The sequence below is a fragment of the Crinia signifera genome, chromosome 6, assembly GCF_055691185.1.
Source record: "Crinia signifera chromosome 6, ASM5569118v1, whole genome shotgun sequence".
In the NCBI taxonomy this organism is placed as follows: domain Eukaryota; kingdom Metazoa; phylum Chordata; class Amphibia; order Anura; family Myobatrachidae; genus Crinia; species Crinia signifera.
In genome coordinates, this window is record NC_139222.1 from 27,453,727 (window position 1) to 27,473,396 (window position 19,670).

Genomic DNA, 19,670 nt, shown 5'->3' on the forward strand with positions numbered 1-19,670 from the left:
ACGGTCAATATAGGTGGTCAGAGCCCTGACCACATCCAGTAAGCGTTCATCTGGGGAAAGATCCTCTGCCGTGAACGCAGGAACCACAATCTCCTGATTAACGTGGAATTTTGAGACCTTAGGAAGGTAAGAAGGTTTTGTCCGCAAAACCGCCCTGTCTGAATGAAAAATGAGGAAGGGTGATCTACAAGAAAGGGCTGACAGATCTGAAACCCTTCAGGCGAAAGCGATGGCCAAGATAAAAATTGTCTTGGCTGTCAGCCATTTGAAATCAACTGTAGGTAATAGTTCAAAAGGAGGCTTGGTTAAAGCCTGTAGCACAAGTGAAAGGTCCCACGGTGTAGTAGGAGGAACATACGGAGGCTGGACATGTAGAACTCCTTGTAGAAAAGTGCGTACATCCGGTAGGAAGGCAATTTTCTTCTGGAACCAGACTGACAAAGCTGAGATCTGGACTTTGAAAGAGGCCAGCCTCAGCCCCATGTCCAGGCCCTTCTGTAAGAAAGCCAGGATTCTGGCTACCTTGAAAACCTTTGGGTCGTACTTCCTCGCTGTACACCATGCAAAGAAAGAGTGCCATATCCGGTAATATATCCTAGAAGATGCCGGTTTGCAAGCCTGAATCATGGTTTTGGCCACTTTTGAAGAAAAACCCTTACGTTTCAATAGGGCAGTTTCAAGTGCCACGCCGTCAAAGACAGACGTTGAGGGTCCAGCAAGGACCCTGACTCAGCAAGTCCACCCGAAGCGGTGAGAGAAAAGGAGGCTGGTGAGACATCTGCTGCAGGTCCACATACCAGTGCCTGCGTGGCCAGTCTGGAGCAATCAGGATGAGGGTCCTGTCTTCCTGTTTGAACTTCCTGAGCACTCTGGGGACATGTTTATCGGTGGGAAGGCATATGGAAGGTGAAATGTCCATGGAATCGACAGGGCATCCGTGAAGCAAGTCTGAGGATCCCTGGACCTCGACCCGAAGTTGGCGACTTTGCGGTTGTGTCTGGACGCCATTAGGTCCACATCCGGCAGGCCCCAACGGTCTATCAGAATAGCAAACACTTCTGGATGTAGAGACCACTCCCCCGGATGGATATCTTGGCGGCTTAGGAAGTCTGCTTCCCAATTTAGAACGCCTGGGATGAAGACCGCCGACAGAGCCAGGAGGTGCTGTTCTGCCAAGGCTAGGATCCTGGACACTTCCCGGAGAGCAGCGCTGCTGCAAGTCCCTCCCTGGCGATTGATGTATGCCACAGCCGTGGCATTGTCTGACCGGATCTGTACTTGTTTCCCCTGGAGCAGGTCTTGCGACCAGATTAGGGCGTTGGAGGCTGCTCGTAGCTCCAAGACATTGATGGAAAGGCGGGATTCTTGCATCGTCCACACGCCTTGCAAGGATTGGGATCCTACTATCGCCCCCCATCCTCTGAGGCTGGTGTCTGATGTTAGGATCAGCCATTCTTTGAACCAGAAAGGACAGCCCTGTGTGAGATGTTCTGTCTGCATCCACCACAGAAGAGAAGTCTATATCTCCTGGGTCAATGTGAAGAAAATTGACCAGATGTGTTGAGGTAAACCGTCCAACTTCAACAGTATGAGACGGTGAAGCAGGCGAGAGTGGAACTGGGCCCACTTGACCATGTCAAATGTGGATACCATCCGGCCCAGGATCCTCATTGCCCAGTGTACGGAGACTCTTGGGCTTAGACTGAATCCAAAGTTGGAGATCCATACACTTGTCTCTGGGAAGAAACAACCTCAACAACCTGGTATTCAGAAGGGCTCCCAGATGTAGCATCCGCTGAGAAGGAATCAGGGAAGACTTCTCCCAATTTAGTAGCCACCTGTGACTCTGCAAAGTTGTGATTGTTATCTGCAGGTGCGATAACACTACTTCCGGGAATTTGGCCACTAGCAATAGATCGTCCAAGTATGGGAAGACTGATACCTTGTCAGTGTAGATGTTCCGCCATTACTGCCATGATTTTTGTGACAATCCTGGGTGCAGTGGCTAGCCCAAATGGGAGAGCCTGGAATTGGTAACGCCTGTTGAGAATAGCAAACCTCAGGTATTTCTGGTGTGCTGGCAGAATGGGGATGTGAAGGTAAGCGTCACGGATGTCTAATGAGACCATGTAATTCCCTTCTTCCAAGGCTAGAATTATAGTCCTCAGCGTTTCCATCTGGAATTTTGAAACCTTTACCACCTTGTTGAGAGATTTTAGGTTCAAAATGGGTCGGAACGTTCCGTTTGGTAACCAGGAACAACGTTGAATAGAAGCCGAGCTTTCTTTGTTGTGACCGTACTGGGACAATAACTCAAGACTGAAGCAGGGACCTCAAGATTATTTGTAGGTGTTCTGCCTTGTGTGGGTCGTGAGGAAGACCTGTGCAGAAAAACTTCCTTGGGGGAGGCTTTTTGAATGAGTTGGAGTAACCCCGAGACACCACTTCCCTCACCCAGGCATCCTTTGTTGTGGATAGCCATTGTTGGGCAAAGAATAGAAGTCTGCCTCCCTCCAACATAGCTTCCATAATATACGATGCTGCTTGTTTAATATGATGAATACACTATTTGGCATCCTCCGATGCATCGGGAGTAAGCTCCTCCTCCAGAGCCTGTATCCAAGGCATAATGGCTTTTCCCGCCCATGTTGCTGCAATAGTGGGCCTCTGTGCTGCGCCTGTATAAGAGAATATGGCCTTAAGAGCGTTCTCCAGGCGCCGATCTGTTTGATCCCTCAAAGTTGACCCTGAAGTGACTGGGAGAACTGAAGGTTTAACCAGTCTTGTGACATGCAAATCCACTGAAGGGGGAATCTCCCATGGATTACAATCCTCAGGTGGAAGCGGATATCTAGACAATACCTTCCCATTGGTCCTTTCTGTTCTCAGTTAAATGATCAGAGTGTGGGAATTGGGCCTTGACTACCTTCTGCTTTTTAAAGACATCTCTGGTCTTGGCAGTAGGTTCAGGCTCATCTGCATCTGACAGTAGTACTTCACGGATAGCGTGAATAAGAGCTGCCACATCAGGAGTCTCTGCCTGAGAAGCAGGAGTGTCAGTGGGCATAGGATCATCCAAATTGATGTGATCATCCGCATTATCATCCCCGCCATCATCAGTGTCATCCTGAGTTACATGTAGCAATGGTGTTAACAGGGGTCTACTAGGTTGAGCAGCAGCTTTTGCATAGCTACCGTAGTCTGCTGCAAGGTCTGCACCGTGGTCGACAGAGCATCCACCCAAGGTGGAGGGGGCTGGACTACAGGGGGTGCGATCCACTAGGGTGCCTTATAATTGTTGGAAAGCTGCCCAGGGTGGTTGCTGAGGGACTGCCGTGGCAGAGGACTGGCCAGGTGGGATAAAGCAATTGACACATAACCCGTTCTGGATAACATCCATATCAGACAGACCTGCAGCACAGCTCTTGCAAGACAGGAGCTGAGGAGACTATCTGGTTGTGCCCCCTTTTGGACATAGTGTCAGCACACCCAACAAGGGGGGGGGGATACAGTGCACAATAGGTAACTTCAACCACGGAAAATCTAGAGTGATATCACTGGATGTATGTGACCTTTGAGGTAAACCTCAATAATCTTTCTGAGAAGATATTGAAAATAATGTGGACAGTAAGAAATACTGACAGAGGGAAAAAAAAAGCACTAGCACAATAGTCACATACACACTAATAGCCTATTTAAAAGCTAACACACCCTGTATCAACCTCTGTACTCTATGGAGCAAAGGAGGATTTCGGGTGGCTGTGAAAGCTACTACTCAGCCTGTAGACGGTTTCACAGGGGAGAAATGTGCCCATCTCTGGAAGACTTGCGTGCTGCAGAAATGGCGCTGGTCTGAGAGAGGGGGGGCGGGCACAGTGTGTAGACAGCTAATGGAAGGCAGATCTCTAAGGAGATTGGCACCAAAGTTGGGGGAGGGACTGCAGGCCAAGAGCCACCTCCCCTTGCTAGACTTCCCCCACCGGAGCGCCAAGGAGCCTATGATTAAAAATGGGTCCGCCTACCCAGGCCTGCGCTCAGTCCCCGGTGGTCTAGTGGGATCCCTAGCCGAACCGAGTGCCCACGCCAGCTACAGCGGGCGTCTCCCAGCCCATGCGTGCGGCAAGGCAGCGTTTTTTGCTTCCTAACGAAGCCTTACCTGCTCCCAGTCTGGCCACGCTGCCTGGGGGAGATATCCGGCAGTGCAGTCTCCCCCATCGGTCTACCCTGCTTGACTCGCGTCGTTGGGGGATGTCGGCGCCGGGAGGAGTGTTGCGGCCGCTCGCTCCGCCATCAGTGACTAACGGCGGTGAGCGTCCTCAGCCGCAAATTGGCTTCTGCTGCTAAGGCGGCAAAAAAAAAAAAAAAAGCTTCTTATGGGATTACCTCAGTGAGGTAATCCGTGCTGATATAAAGGTGCGTCGGGCATTCTGGGAAAACTTAAAGAGCTTCGCTGATTGGTGCCTCGGATGCCCTGGATCCGCCTACAACCCGATGTCCCCTGTGGGACTCATGGACCCTGAAAAGGAAACATTATTTGTCAAGCGCAAAAATACCGAATTTTGCCACAACAGTGGATTTTCGGTGGCAAATGCCGGACAGTGTTTCTTGAAAATGGTGGCCAGCCGTGATGCGACCACATTGATGAACTGCATTACCCATAATATAGAGCCGGGTAAAAATGTGTACACAGACTGCTGGAGGGCATATAGCACTCAACAGTTATAACTGGCAGGATACCACCATTTTACTGTGAATCACAGATACAATTTCATGGACCCAGCAACAGGGGTTCACACGCAAACTGTTGAGAGATTGTGGGGCCAATGTAAATGGCGCAACAAGCGCCAAAGAGGAACAGCGAGACACGAGCTGAAATCATATCTAACCGAGTTCATGTGGCGAAAGACATTGGAAGCTGAGGAGCCTTTCAAACGCATTGTGGAAGCACTTAAACTGCTCCCCAAGGACGATGAAGTGTGTTTACATTTGTTGATTAATATTGTCTTCTTAAAAGTTCATGTTTTCTTAATATTATCATTAATTGTTCTAATCGATGTTATTAATTATTTATGATTATTTAATGAAATGAAATAATTTAAGTAAATATCATGTGAGGTATTTTTTGCTAAAAGCAAAAGGGATATTCAGGCGCTTGTTGGAAGGTCTGGGGGATGGGGGGGATGGGGATGGTGGAAGAGCAGGTATAGTGGAATTAAGAATAAGAGGAATATAGCAAACAATGAAAAAATGAAATAGAATGAAAATTGGAATAAAAAATGATAAAGAATAAAAAAATAAAAACAAACAACAAAAACAAAAACAATAAAAATAAAAAAATAAATAAAAATAAAAATAAATAAATTAAAATAAAACGTGCATAATTGTTTACACTCTTTTGTATAGTTAGAGGGAGCGACAGTCCAGTTTTTTGTATAGTACTAGCTTGCCCTAGCAATCTGACCTGTTCTACAGGGGAAGACAGCAGCGTTCTGCTGTGCGGCGTCTTCCGTGTGCTGCGGGCGGGAGGTGACGTCACCCGATTCTCCGGCTTCTGTTCGTGACTTGCGGCAGTAGCTGGAGCGGGTGGCAAATGTCCTTCTTGCTGTCCTGATGTCCCCTCTAATGGCTCCAACGCGTTTCACATCTATAGAGATGCTTTATCAAGGATAATTCTTTTAAAACTAATTTTTTTATTTATAGGAACTTTATTGATAAAAACTGAAATGGTCACATCTTGGTGACTTCCGTTTGAGCGGCAACCTCATGGTTGTCTGTCTTAATAAAAATAGGGGTTTAATTCCCTATGGAAATTTTGCACGGAAAATAAAAAATAAATAAAAAATAATAAAAAATAAAAATAAATATAAAAATAAAATAAAAGTAAAAATAATAAAAATAAGAAGAGGATAAAAAAGATAAAGATAAGGTAGAAGTAGATGAATAGGCATGGAGGGATGGGGAAAGGGAGCAGTGGGAATAGCTCAATTTTTTGCTTCACAGGAAGGCTTTCAACTCAATATCTATATTGAGCCCCTTTGGTTCTAAAGTGTCCAGCAAGAATATCCATTTGGTTTCCGTTTTTTTTAGGGAAGTAACCAGATCTTCTCCTCTCCAATGGGATTTTATATTTTGTATTCCCATGAAGGTTAAGCCTTTGGGGTCTTTGTCATGTCTTTCTAAAAAGTGTGCTGAGACACTATGTGTTTTTAATCCTCTTCTTATATTATAAAGGTGTTCTGAAATTCTGGTTTTTATTTTTCTTTTTGTCTCTCCGACGTACTGAAGGCCGCACGGACATTCCAGAAGATATATTGCGCCTTCAGTTTCGCATGAGAAGTGTCCATTTATTTGAAACTTCTTTTTGTTTTGGTTAGAAGAGAGGTTTTTAATTGGTTTAGTGCTGGTTTGGTTTTGGTTTTTACATCCTTTACATTGCATGCAGTGGAAGAAACCTTTTGTTGTTTTTTTTCTTCTCTTTTTCTTCTATTGGGAGGTAGCTGTTGGTGAGGGCTTGTTTTAAATTTTTTGCCTTTCGATAAACGATTTTCAGTTTTTCGGGCAAAATTTGACACAGTTGATTGTCGAGCATCAGGATGTGCCAGTGTTGGTTCAGTATGTGCTCCAGATCTTTGTGGTTGCTGCTGTATTTTGTAATAAAAGTTATTGGCATTTCTTTTTGGGATTTTGTTTTGTATTCAATCAATTCTTCTCTTTTCAGTGTTTTTGTTTTGTCAATTTGTTCTTTGAGGAAATTTTCGTTGTATCCTTTCTGTAGGAATTTTAACTCTAAGTCTTTGCTTTGCATCTCAAACGTCTGGTCTTCAGTACAGTTTCTGCGTATTCGACGGAATTGGCCGCCTGGAATGTTTTTCTTCCATTGGTGGTGGTGGTTGCTGCTGTAATCCAGCATATTATTTCCATTCACCTTTTTTATATGTGTGCGTGTTTGTATCTTTTTTTCATTTTCTTTGATGTATATCTCTAGATCAAGGTAAATTACCATTTCCTTGCTGCTAGTTTTTGTAAAGTCAAGGTTCAAATTGTTGCTGTTCATGTACTCCTTGAATTCTGTTAATTCATCTTGTGTCCCATCCCATATGAAGAATAGGTCGTCAATATAACGTTTCCAGCATTTTATTTTCGTTAAATATTGATTGTTGGACCAGATGTTTGTGTCCTCCCACCATGATACGAATAAATTTGCATAACTTGGTGCAAAAGATGTTCCCATGGCGGTCCCTTGTTCCTGATTGAAAAACTCGCCGTTGTACCAAAAGTAATTATGTCTTAAGATGAAGTCTATACTGTCCATGAGAAAATTGATTTGTTGATTGGAGATGTTTGATTGTTCTGTCAGGTAGTGTCTTGTTGCTTCACAGCCTGATTCGTGATTGATGACAGTATATAATGACTTGATGTCGCTGGTACAGAGTGTATATGTGTCTTTCCATTCGATTGTTTCTAAGGTTTGGAGGATGCTTGTAGTATCTTTTAGGAAGCTTTTTTGTTCTTTTACTAGAGTTTGCAGATAATAGTCAATGTATTTTGAAAGGTTTGATGTTAATGATCCGATACCTGACACAATTGGTCTTCCGGGTGGGTTTTCTGGGTCTTTATGTATTTTTGGTAAATGGTAAAATGTCGGAATTTTCAGAAATTTGGTATAGATGTAGTCGTATTCTTTTTGGTTAATGATGCCCATCTCGAGGCCTTCTTGGAGTTGTTGTTGAAGGAGTTGTTGGTATCTGGCTGTTGGGTCACTATCTAATTTTCTGTAGGTGTTCACATCATACAGGAGTTTTTCTGATTCTTTTTCATAGTTTGTTTTATCTTGAATTACCACTCCTCCTCCCTTGTCTGCTGATTTTATTACTATTGATGTGTCTCCTTGAAGGTTTTTAAGTGCTTTTTGTTCTTCTTTTGTGAAATTGTAGTTTATTTTCTCTTTCTTGTTGATGTTATTGATGTCTTTCTCCATTAGTTTTTGAAATGTTGCGATGTGTGGTCCTTTTATGTGACTTGGATAAAAGACTGAGGTCGGCTTAAAGTTGGTGTGTATGAATTCTGTAGTCTGACTTGTAGACGGTTGTGTTTCTTTATCCGTGAAGAATTTCTTGATACACAATTTTCTTATGAATTTTTGTGTCGATATACAGTTCAAATTCGTCAATTTTCGAATGAGGTGCAAATTTCAATCCTTTTTTAAGAACTTGCAGTTCAGGGGGGGCGTGGCCTAGCTGTACAAGAGACAGGATGCCATTATAGGGAGCTCCTGCAGTTTTACCCTTAAAAGTGCCCCTTGCTGCCCAGCATACCTTGAGACCACCTCACCTGCAGTCCGGAGTTGCCTCGGGTGACCTCGGATAGGCGGCTGGCGGAGCTGCGGAGCCGGGGGGGAGAAATCTCTCCCTGCGGGTTGCGGCCCCCAGCTGCCTTGAAGCCGCGGCCTCAAGTGAAAGTCAGCGTCTGGAGAGGAGGCTCCACAGCCTCGGAGAATCGCCTACCGGTCCCCCGGAGCTGCCAGTCGGGCGGTCTCTTCTGGGAGCGGTGGGCAGTGAGAGTACCCGCCGCCTCCTTGCTGCCGCGCCGAGTGAGGGCTCCGTAGACGGGAGGTGCGGGGGCGCCCTCCCTCAGACCAAGTCGCGGCAGCCATCTTAGATCCGGCCGCTCGCGCCGGTACAGCACCCTCAAGTGCTCCCTGCAGCCTCTGGGGGCTTCCCCCGACCACCCCTGTGCCCACCGGATCGTGAGGGAGGGAACTGGGGAGGCAAGCACTGTCTGGCGGAGGCCCGGAATCGGGGGCCTACCGCGAACTAGAAGCCGGGGCCTCAATTTCCATCCGCAGCCGCTTTGTGAGCTCCACAGGCCCAGGGAGGCGGAGGGGGAGACCCCAAGCCTCCACACTTCTCCCCAGGCCCAGCGGACACCTTCCCAGACTTGGGGGCACCCCTGGAATGATCCTAAAGCCCTGAGGAGACACACAGGACCTCAGCCCACCAAAAACCCTGCAAGCATTCAGGTACCTCTATCCAGACTGTGTTCACAGCCCCCCTGGGGCTCTCCATTGATCCCTGCAGCAACCCAGTATCTTATGCTGGCTCATTTCATTCAGAACACATTTGGACTTAGTGAGGTATTTACCTCCTACAAGGCCAGTGTCCCTCACCCCCATTGAATATTCTTATATTCAGCAAACCTCCATACTGCCCGCACTGTTACTAATACTATATCACTGACCCAGGGATCCCTAGGACTGGGGCGCCACCTAGGGGAGCCGGTCATAACTGCATCCTATAATCTGAATGCTTTTCTAGAAGTTATGCCCTAGGCGGATACCTGCACACCTGGACAAGCCCTCTATGTGATCCAACACCTGTCACGTCCAATCTACCCGCCTCTATTTACTAGATCCTGATCTCCCCCCAACCCAGCCGGGGAAGCGCTGTCGGCCCCAAGAATGCCTGGCAAACGCAGCAAGACTCCCAAACCTGTGCCACAGGTGGACTTCTTTAAGTCCCCCTCCCTGGGCTCTAAGAAGGGAAGTGAGACGAGGTCACATTCACCTAATCCTCACTCCTCCTCCTTTACGCAGTCCACCTCGTCATCGATGGATCCCCCTCCTTCAGATGCAAAGGCCTTGGATGACAACCAAGCCCTTACAGTAGGCACCATGAAGCTTCTTTTATCTCAATTTAAGAAAGACGTGTCGGAGGAATTTAAGATCACCTTACAAGAATGCCAGAAATCGATTGATGACTTGGGGGACCGTACGGATCATATGGAATCCAAAATGGGTGAGTTTGACTCTTCACACAATGTTCTGATCTCGTCCCACGAAGCATTGCAGGCCGAGGTCGCTTCCCTGCGAGACAAGCTCTCAGAACCGGAGGACAGGTCTCGTCGAAACAATATCAAACTCCGAGGGGTTCCGGGAACAATTTCCAACAGCAGCCTGAGCGATTTCGCCACGGATATTTTCCGGAAACTCCTTCCAAATACCTCATCCTCAGATCTACTGATTGATCGGATCCATAGACTGCCCAAAAACAAGGGTGCCCCGTCTGAAGCCCCTCGCGACGTCCTCATGAGGATCCACTTCTTTCACATTAAGGAGGCAATTCTCAAAGCAGCAAGACCATCGGAGGAATCAGCCAAAGCCCTAGGTCCCCTTCAAATCTTCGGGGATCTCTCCCGAGAAACGCTGGCCAAAAGACGTTCCTTCTATCCCATCACTGCTGCTCTCAGAAAGGAAAATATCCTCTACAGATGGGGCTACCCTACCAAATTGCTGATAAATAGAGGCGGATCTACAGTAGTCCTCTCAACTATTGAAGAAGGGAAGCATTTTTTATCAACCTTGAACTCTGCTAGATCGTCGCCAGGCCTTCCGTCTGGGAGTGGACTTCAGCTGGACTGGTCTGCCCCGAGCACGGATCACTAGAAGCGGTACTTTTTGTTATATTTTCCCCTAAGGTCCTCATGGGCATGTTACCGCTAGTTATAAAACTTGAATTTATCTAGTAAAGTTAGTTTAATTAGTCTATTTACTTAAAAATGTTGATTTGACCTCCCTGGAGGACAAGACACCGCCGCCAGATATACAGTCTGTCGATACCTCGCAGTATTTAGTGCTGAAACCCGGGTGGCCCAGAGACTCTTTATTTACCATATTTTTTCAATGTTGAAAGTGTCTTTATTTCAGACAGGTTATTGTATTTGTTTCTTTTTGTCTTCCATGTCCTCTCTCTCTTCTTCTCTATCCATCTTCTAAACCCTGAAAAATGTCCAGGTGTGGTGATTCCGCGCCTGGACATCCACTACCCCCCCCACCGATGTGCCGAGTTGCCGTGGTTTGGCATCCTACCATCCCCCCTGCAGGGGGTTTCTATCCCACCCAACCCCTTTGCTCTCCTTCCCCTCAACCTTGCTCCCCTGTCATTCACTCCACATACCAGCTATTTTCGCCACTATATCTGACTATGGTATCGTATATTATGTACCCATATTTAGACTATGGTTAACTGTCTCTCTATCAATGCCAAGGGCCTCAATTCACCAAATAAGAGGAGGTTAGCACTAGAATACTTCCACAAACAGAGAGCCAATGTTGTGGCTGTACAAGAAACGCATTTTATGGCCTCCGCCCCTCCGATGTTTCATGATAGACACTTCCCTCACTGTTATACAGCCAATGGCCCAGCCAAGAAAGCTGGAGTTGCAATTTTGATCTCCCAACAATGCCCCTTCTCCCTCACTTCCCAATTCTCTGACCCTGAAGGCAGATTTTTGATTTTAACGGGCCTCTTAGACAATAAGGAAGTTACTATAGCATCTTGCTATGCCCCCAACACTAAGCAAATTACATTCTGCAGGAAACTCTTCACCAAGATCCAGCAGTTAGCTAAAGGAGCCCTACTACTACTAGGAGACTTTAATTTAGTACCAGACCCATCAATAGATAGCTCTCGTAACCATTCCTCGCCACGTAGACATCCCCTCCCCCCCTCGAAGAGCATCAAGCAGCTACTCATTGAATATGACCTATATGACTTATTGCGGGTTAAAAATCCAACGGTGAAGGACTACACTTTCTTTTCACACCCCCACAGTACTTATTCAAGAATTGATCTTGCTCTCTCGTATAAGTGGTCTATTAATTCTTTCCACCAGGTCAAAATACTCCCTAGAACGTGGTCGGACCACTCTCCGCTGTTTCTGAAGTGGGACATAGCCAATAGGAAAATCACCCCGGGTCCTTGGAGGCTAGGCTCTCAAAGCCTCACCCAGCCAGTGTCCCACAAAGTGATTCAGGAATCCGTAGAGCACTATCTCTCAGAAAATTCCCCAGGGGACACCTCCATATTCACTCACTGGTGTGCCCTTAAGGCGGTGGTAAGAGGATCCGCGATTCAGATAGCGGCAAAGCTTAAAAAAGAATATAGGAAAGCCTTAGAACAAGAAGAAGCTGCCCTTGCCTCCTTGGAGGCGGCCCATAAGGCCGACCCGACTGACAAATCCCTCTTTAAGTGCCTAAACGAAACCAGAGACAAGGTTAATGGTCACTATCTAGCCACGATACACCGCAATATTGCTAGGCTGAACCAAAAATACTACCTCCTCGGCGACAGGACGGGAAGGATGCTGGCTAGGAAGTTGAGGGGCAAGAGAGCCAAAGAAAAGATCCACCTGATATACTCAGAACATGGAGCGAAAGTATATGATCCAAACGAGATAGCCAATGTTTTCTCGACATACTATTCTAAACTCTATAATCTGCGGGGGGATCCCACCACCCCCCAGCCTGACGCTGGGGGAATGGAGAGTTTCTTTGACAAAATCTCCCTACCTACTCTGTCCCCGGAGGCCCGTTTATTCTTTAATGCCCCCTGGACTTCGGAGGAGGTCCAGTGCGCCATTGACTCACTTCCAAATGACAAGGCCCCGGGACCAGATGGCTTCCCATCAAATTTTTATAAAACATTTAAATCCCAACTATCCCCCTTACTTGTCAAAGTTTTCAATGAGGCCTCTGAAACTAAGAGTTTCCCCTCAGAAATGCTTGAATCCCGCATAGTCACTATACCCAAACCAGGTAAACCTCCTACCTCGGTCCAAAATTATAGACCCATTGCGCTTCTCAATTCGGACCTGAAGCTCTATGCTAAACTTGTTGCAAATAGAATAAGCCCTCTCCTCCCCTCCCTCATTAAAAATGACCAGGTAGGATTTGTCTTAAATAGACAGGCCCCAGATAACACGCGCAGAGTAATAGACGTTATTGAACACTGCTCGGCAGAAAAGATCCCCCTATTGGTCCTGTCGTTGGACGCCGAGAAGGCATTTAATAGGCTCCACTGGGGCTTTATGCAATCAGCTCTAGAGAGGTTTGGCTTCCAGGGACGTATATTAGATTCTATATTGGCCCTTTACTCTCAACCCTCAGCTAGGGTATTCACCAATGGCTGTACATCACGAAGCTTCCAAATCACCAATGGCACTCGCCAAGGGTGTCCCCTATCCCCCTTAATATTCGCTCTCGCAATTGAGCCACTAGCTGAACGCATTAGATGCGAAGACTCTATTCTAGGTCCGACGATCGGCAATCTTTCCCATAAGATCAGTTTATTCGCCGACGATGTTCTATTATGCATCCTAGATCCCATAAACTCCCTTCCTGCCCTACATAAGGTATTGCGAGAATATTCCGAAGTTTCATACTATAAACTCAATACTAGTAAGACAGAGGCCCTACCATTAGGCCTCCCGCCAGACCTGGTCACCCAGTTGAAAGAAAACTACAACTACTCCTGGCAGTCCTGTTCTTTAAAATACTTAGGAATTCAATTGGCTCCCGGAAAACATATCATTGAGTGTAATTACAACCCCCTATTAAAGGTATTCTCAGAATTAACTAGAGATTGGATGCTGCACGATGTTTCATGGCTGGGGAGAATTGCGGCTGCCAAAATGGTTCTCCTTCCAAAATTAATGTACCTTTTCAGGTCTATCCCTAGACTTCCCTCTAAGTCCGTTATTCAAAGATTCAACCAACTAGTAACTAAATATGTCTGGAAGGGGGCTAGACCGAAGATAGCAAAGAAAACCCTAATAAAACCCAAAACAAGTGGAGGTGTGGCATTCCCTGATTTAGAGCGTTACCTTGCTTCCTGTATCCTTAATCAAATTAGGGACTGGATGTCACCTCTTGATCAAAAATCCTGGGTAGTCCTGGAAAGCTCCTACTCCCACCCCATCCCATTGGTAGACTTGTTGTGGCTACCCCCTACGATATCGCGTAAACTCGCAGCACAGTGTAAATCTATCCAAGTAACACTTGACGCTTGGCATAAAGTGGTAGGATCTACAGATAGGGCAACCCTACCAGCCCCTCCTTTGTCACTTAAGACCCTTAAGTCTCTAATCCCTATACCTCAGCTGAATAGATGGATTGCTCAGGGCATATCCTCAGTGGGCGATCTCTACATAGGAGGACACCTCCGGTCGTTCACGGATATACAGAATAATTTTAATATTCCAAAGCAGGACTTCTTTATATATTTACAACTAAGAAGCTGGCTCCAAGCACACCTACCAGCATCAAGCCGGTCCCCCTTCCTTCCCACATATTTAAAAAATTTAGCGAGTGCCCCTTCCCACAAGGGAGGAATCTCTAGATGGTATACCCAGCTCACCCCAGCCTCGGATGGGCATAAATCACCTTCCCAAACACAGTGGGAAAGAGACCTAAAAATGTCCCTCTCTGAGGAGGATTGGGATGATATCTTCAAGTCGTGCTTCAAGATCTCACGCTGCCTACACCACTCTGAAATGTTTTTTAAACTCATCCACAGAGCCTACTTCACCCCGGAGAGGTTGCATAGGATCTGGCCATCCACCACGAACCTCTGTTGGAGGGGATGTGGATTGGTTGGAGACCTTATCCATGTCTTCTGGGAGTGCCCGGCTTTGCGGCCTCTCTGGGCGGAAGTATTTCTCCTGATAGGCATTATACTTACCCGCCCCATAGCCCCAGACCCAGCATTTGCACTGCTTCACATTTTTCCACCCTATCTCTCTGCTGCGGACAGATATTTAGTTGGACATGTGCTCATAGCCACCAAAGCTATGATCGCCAAACAGTGGAAATCAGAGGTCATTCCGACAGTAGACTCCATTCGTAAAAAAATCCACAAACATTATACCTTTGAAACCACTGGAGCGAAATACTCCTCTGCATCAAATTCAATCCTGATGAAATGGTTTGGATGGTCCCTCTACTGTGATAAGGTGGGTGCCACAAACCTCTTAAGCGATCCTTCTGAGGCCTCAACTCTAACCTCTTCCTCTGTTGGGTCTTAGCCTTTGACCTATATTATATATTGTTACCCTATATACCTCTAGAGTCAGACGGTACATCAACTGATTGAAATACTGGTATGTCTTCCTTTTCCTTCTCCTAGATCAGAGAAACCTATTTGTACAAATATGACTGTTATTAGATAAGCAATTTGATGCAAATGCTCTCTGTATGTCTCTCCTGTACATGTTCCCCCCTTCCCTCCCTTTTTCCTTTCTGTACCCCCCCCCCCCCCCATACAAAATGTCTTTCAGACGAAATTTCTTGCAATAAAAATTTAATGTTCAAAAAAAAAAGAACTTGCAGTTCTATCGGGGTTAGTTCTTTTTTGCTTAGATTGAAAACAGTTTCTGTATCATCTGCTGGAAATGTTTTCTTCTTTTTTCTTTTTTTGACTCCTCCCCGTTTGCCTCTTGTTGGTTTTTCTATGTATTGTTTTTTCTCCTCTTCTGTGCTGATTGTACATAGTCTGGTGGTTTCTCGTTCTGCCAGATTGCCTCTAAAAAAGCTTCATCTTCTTCGTTATCATCTTCATAGTCTTCATCGCTTTCTTTATCCTCTGTATAGTTTCTTTTGCGTGAGTTCTTTTCTTGTTTTTTGTTTTCAATTTTCTTTAGGAGGTTCATGAAGCTGGATGATTCTTCCTCTTTTGCTTGTTGTACTCCCTCTTGGAAAGATTTTCTTATCAGTTTGTAAGGATTTTTTTTAGGTTGTTCAGGGTTATTTCTAGTGTGGGTTTCCTTCAATGGTTTCTGGTAGTGATGCACATATGTAGATGGTTTTCTTTGTTGTGTATATTTTCTTTTTGCTGGTCCATATGATTGATTTCTTGTTTTTTTCTGTGTCGGTCTTTTTGTTTGCGGTGTGGACATGTTTTCTTTTTCTTCTCGATCCCGCTGAAATTTTCTTTGTTTTATTAGAATAATGTTGTCTTCAATTTTTTCCATTTTTGAGTTTGTCATCTGCATGAGATTTTTGAAGTCTTCCATTGAATTCAGAGGTTCAAATTTTTTCTCTTTTTCTTTTATTGATTCATTTATTCTTTGTAGTGATACTTTTCGGTCTTCTATAATTATTGCTAGAAGTTCTCTTGAGCATTTTGTTAGGGCATTGTTCCATTTTGTTTTGAAGTTCCCATCTTCTGATTCAAAAGTTAAGGTTTTGTTCTAAGTACTTTGATAGGGTTGTTATTTCCCACCATTGTTTTATTTCTGTGATATATAATTTTTCTAATTTTAAGAATTGTTCGCAGAACCCTTCTTCCTCTGCGGTTTGTGGTATATTTTTCGTGGTATTTATAGAGAAAATATCTTCTATCATATCTCTTTTGTTGGTGTGTGTGATATGTGAAGAGGTGTGTGCCATTTTAGCAGCAGATCGTTTAACAATAAAGTAGACGTGCAAATTTTGGGGATTCCCCAAACGATACTGCGCTGGATGTTGAAGCAGCCCAAATGGGATTTATCTATAGCATGTGAGGTATTTTTTGCTAAAAGCAAAAGGGATATTCAGGGACTTGTTGGAAGGTCTGGGGGATGGGGGTTGGGGGGATGGTGGAAGAGCAGGTATAGTGGAATTAAGAATAAGAGGAATATAGCAAACAATGAAAAAATGAAATAGAATGAAAATTGGAATAAAAAATGATAAAGAATAAAAAAATAAAAACAAAGACAAAAACAACAATGAAAATAAAAAATAAATAAAAATAATAATAAAAATAAAAAAATTAAAATAAAACGTAACTGTTTACACTCTTTTGTATAGTTAGAGTATTGAGCCCCTTTGGGTGACGTCACCTCCCGCCCGCAGCACACGGAAGACACCGCACAGCAGAACGCTGCTGTCTTCCCCTGTAGAACAGGTCAGATTGCTAGGGCAAGCTAGTACTATACAAAAAACTGGACTGTCGCTCCCTCTAACTATACAAAAGAGTGTAAACAATTATGCACGTTTTATTTTAATTTATTTATTTTTATTATTATTTATTGTTGTTTTTGTTTTTATTTTTATTATTTATTCTTTATCATTTTTTATTCCAATTTTCATTCTATTTCATTTTTTCATTGTTTGCTATATTCCTCTTATTCTTAATTCCACTATACCTGCTCTTCCACCATCCCCATCCCCCCAACCCCCATACCTTCCAACAAGCGCCTGAATATCCCTTTTGCTTTTAGCAAAAATACCAGTTTAGCGTTAACACATGTCGTCATTACTGTGTCAGATATATGATAATGCAGGTGTGAAAGTGTTCCTAAAACACCTCCACTATCCAACTCCACCCCGAAGCGTGGCGAGCGCCGGCGGAATGCGTCCTCCGACCTTTTCATACCACCACTTATCCACGTCGGCGTGGAGTTGATTTTATATAGTGTGGGGAGAGCAGCGAGCCACCGAGCCCCACGAGGGGACGGGGATTGCTTTACATGTATTCCGCGTCCTCACGCCACGCTTCATATCGTATCGCTTGCAAAATGCCCAAAATCGTATACTATCGCTTACGATTTTATATCGGATGCGATGTATGTAACTTATTCACTGCCAGAGAGCAGTGAATAAATTACATACATCGCATCCGATATAAAATCGTAAGCGATAGTATACGATTTTGGGCATTTTGCAAGCGATACGATATGAAGCGTGGCGTGAGGACGCGGAATACATGTAAAGCAATCCCCGTCCCCTCGTGGGGCTCGGTGGCTCGCTGCTCTCCCCACACTATATAAAATCAACTCCACGCCGACGTGGATAAGTGGTGGTATGAAAAGGTCGGAGGACGCATTCCGCCGGCGCTCGCCACGCTTCGGGGTGGAGTTGGATAGTGGAGGTGTTTTAGGAACACTTTCACACCTGCATTATCATATATCTGACACAGTAATGACGACATGTGTTAACGCTAAACTGGTATTTTTGCTAAAAGCAAAAGGGATATTCAGGCGCTTGTGGGATATTCAATTAGCTTAGTGGGCGCCGTGCTAGGATACAAGTACCCATTTCCCACACTCAGAGCATGAAAATGGTTTCTCACTTGTATGTACCCTCTCATGTATAGCAAGACTGGATTTAAGTGTAAAACATTTCCCACACTCAGCATGAAAATGGTTTCTCACCTGTATGTACCCTCTCATGTGTAACAAGATTGGATTTCTGTGTAAAACATTTCCCACATTCAGAGCATGAAAATGGTTTATCACCTGTATGTAACCTCTCATGTGCAACAAGATGAGATTTATTTGCGAAACATTTCCCACATTCAGAACATGAAAATGGTTTCTCACCTGTATGTACCCTCTCATGTGTAACAAGATTAGATTTATCTGTAAAACATTTCCCACATTCAGAACATGAAAATGGTTTCTCACCTGTATGTACTCTCTCATGTATAAAAAGATAGGATTTAAGTGTAAAACATTTCCCACATTCAGAGCATGAAAATGGTTTATCACCTGTATGTAACCTCTCATGTGCAACAAGATGAGATTTATTTGTAAAACATTTCCCACATTCAGAACATGAAAATGGTTTCTCACCTGTATGTATCCTCTCATGTTTAACAAGACTGGATTTATTCCTATAACATTTCCCACATTCAGAGCATGAAAATGGTTTATCACCTGTATGTACCCTCTCATGTTGAACAAGTTGAGATTTATTTGTAAAACATTTCTCACATTCAGAACATGAAAATGGTTTCTCACCTGTATGTATCCTCTCATGTTGAACAAGACTGGATTTCTGTGTAAAACATTTCCCACATTCAGAGCATGAAAATGGTTTAGCACCTGTATGTAACCTCTCATGTTCAACAAGATGAGATTTATTTGTAAAACATTTCTCACATTCAGAACATGAAAATGGTTTCTCACCTGTATGTATCCTCTCATGTTTAACAAGACTGGATTTCTGTGTAAAACATTTCCCACATTCAGAGCATGAAAATGGTTTATCACCTGTATGTAACCTCTCATGTGCAACAAGATTGGATTTCTGTGTAAAACATTTCCCACAGTCAGAGCATGAAAATGGTTTCTCCCCTGTGTGAGGTCTCTGATGTAAAGCGAAAACTGACTGACTTATAGAACTGGATGATATTGTATCATCTTTATGGTCTGTACTGGGTGTAGTAAGGTCTGAATGATCAGGAGAAGGTTCCTCATGACTAGAGGGACCAGATGACATATCTGCACTGGGAAATGTTGGGTGTGTATTGGGGATAATGGGGTTTTCTTCTGGAGAATCTTGTCTGATGTTCTTATCTTCTAGTATATAATCTGGAGACACGATGAGATCTCCCTCCGAGGTATTCCTGCTTGTGCGCCCATCTACTGGAAACAGATGAATGACAACAGACAGAATTGTTTACATTGAGAAGGAAATGTTCATGGATGTTTTATCACTTACACTGAACATGTCTAATGCTGCGCACACAGTGGCCGATATATCGCTGGTCCGTCAGCCAATGAGTACCAGCAATATGTCTGTAACCAACGTGAGCTGTGCAACAGAGCCGATGGCCGATATATTGGTGCATCGTGCTATGGGCCTGTTTCTGGTTAAACTGGTACCAAGTCCCACAGTGCCCGCCCTGATGAAAAGCCGCTACCCCCCCTCTCCGGATCCCCTCGCATGTGCCCAATGCTGTAGAGATCATTGAAATAATATCTCCAGGGCTCAGGGCGGCTGACGTCATGTGATGTCAGCTACCCGCCCCTGGCGCCCCACTGGAATTTACATGGGAATGCCATGAATGCCCATGGCCATCACCGACAATGTCCCCGTCCACGCCCCCTCCCCCCCCGGTTTGGGCGCCACG

General features: G+C 44.8%; 1 protein-coding gene across 1 annotated transcript in view; it reads right to left on the reverse strand.

Moving 5' to 3' along the window:
- The window catches only part of LOC146010190 (uncharacterized), a 109,343-nt gene that overhangs the window by 55,232 nt on the left and 34,441 nt on the right, over positions 1 to 19,670 (reverse strand). Inside the window, exon 6 of the mRNA XM_083151191.1 lies at positions 17,968 to 19,182. Coding sequence (XP_083007317.1) covers positions 17,968 to 19,182 — 1,215 coding nt within the window. The remainder of the gene's footprint in view (positions 1 to 17,967; positions 19,183 to 19,670) is intronic.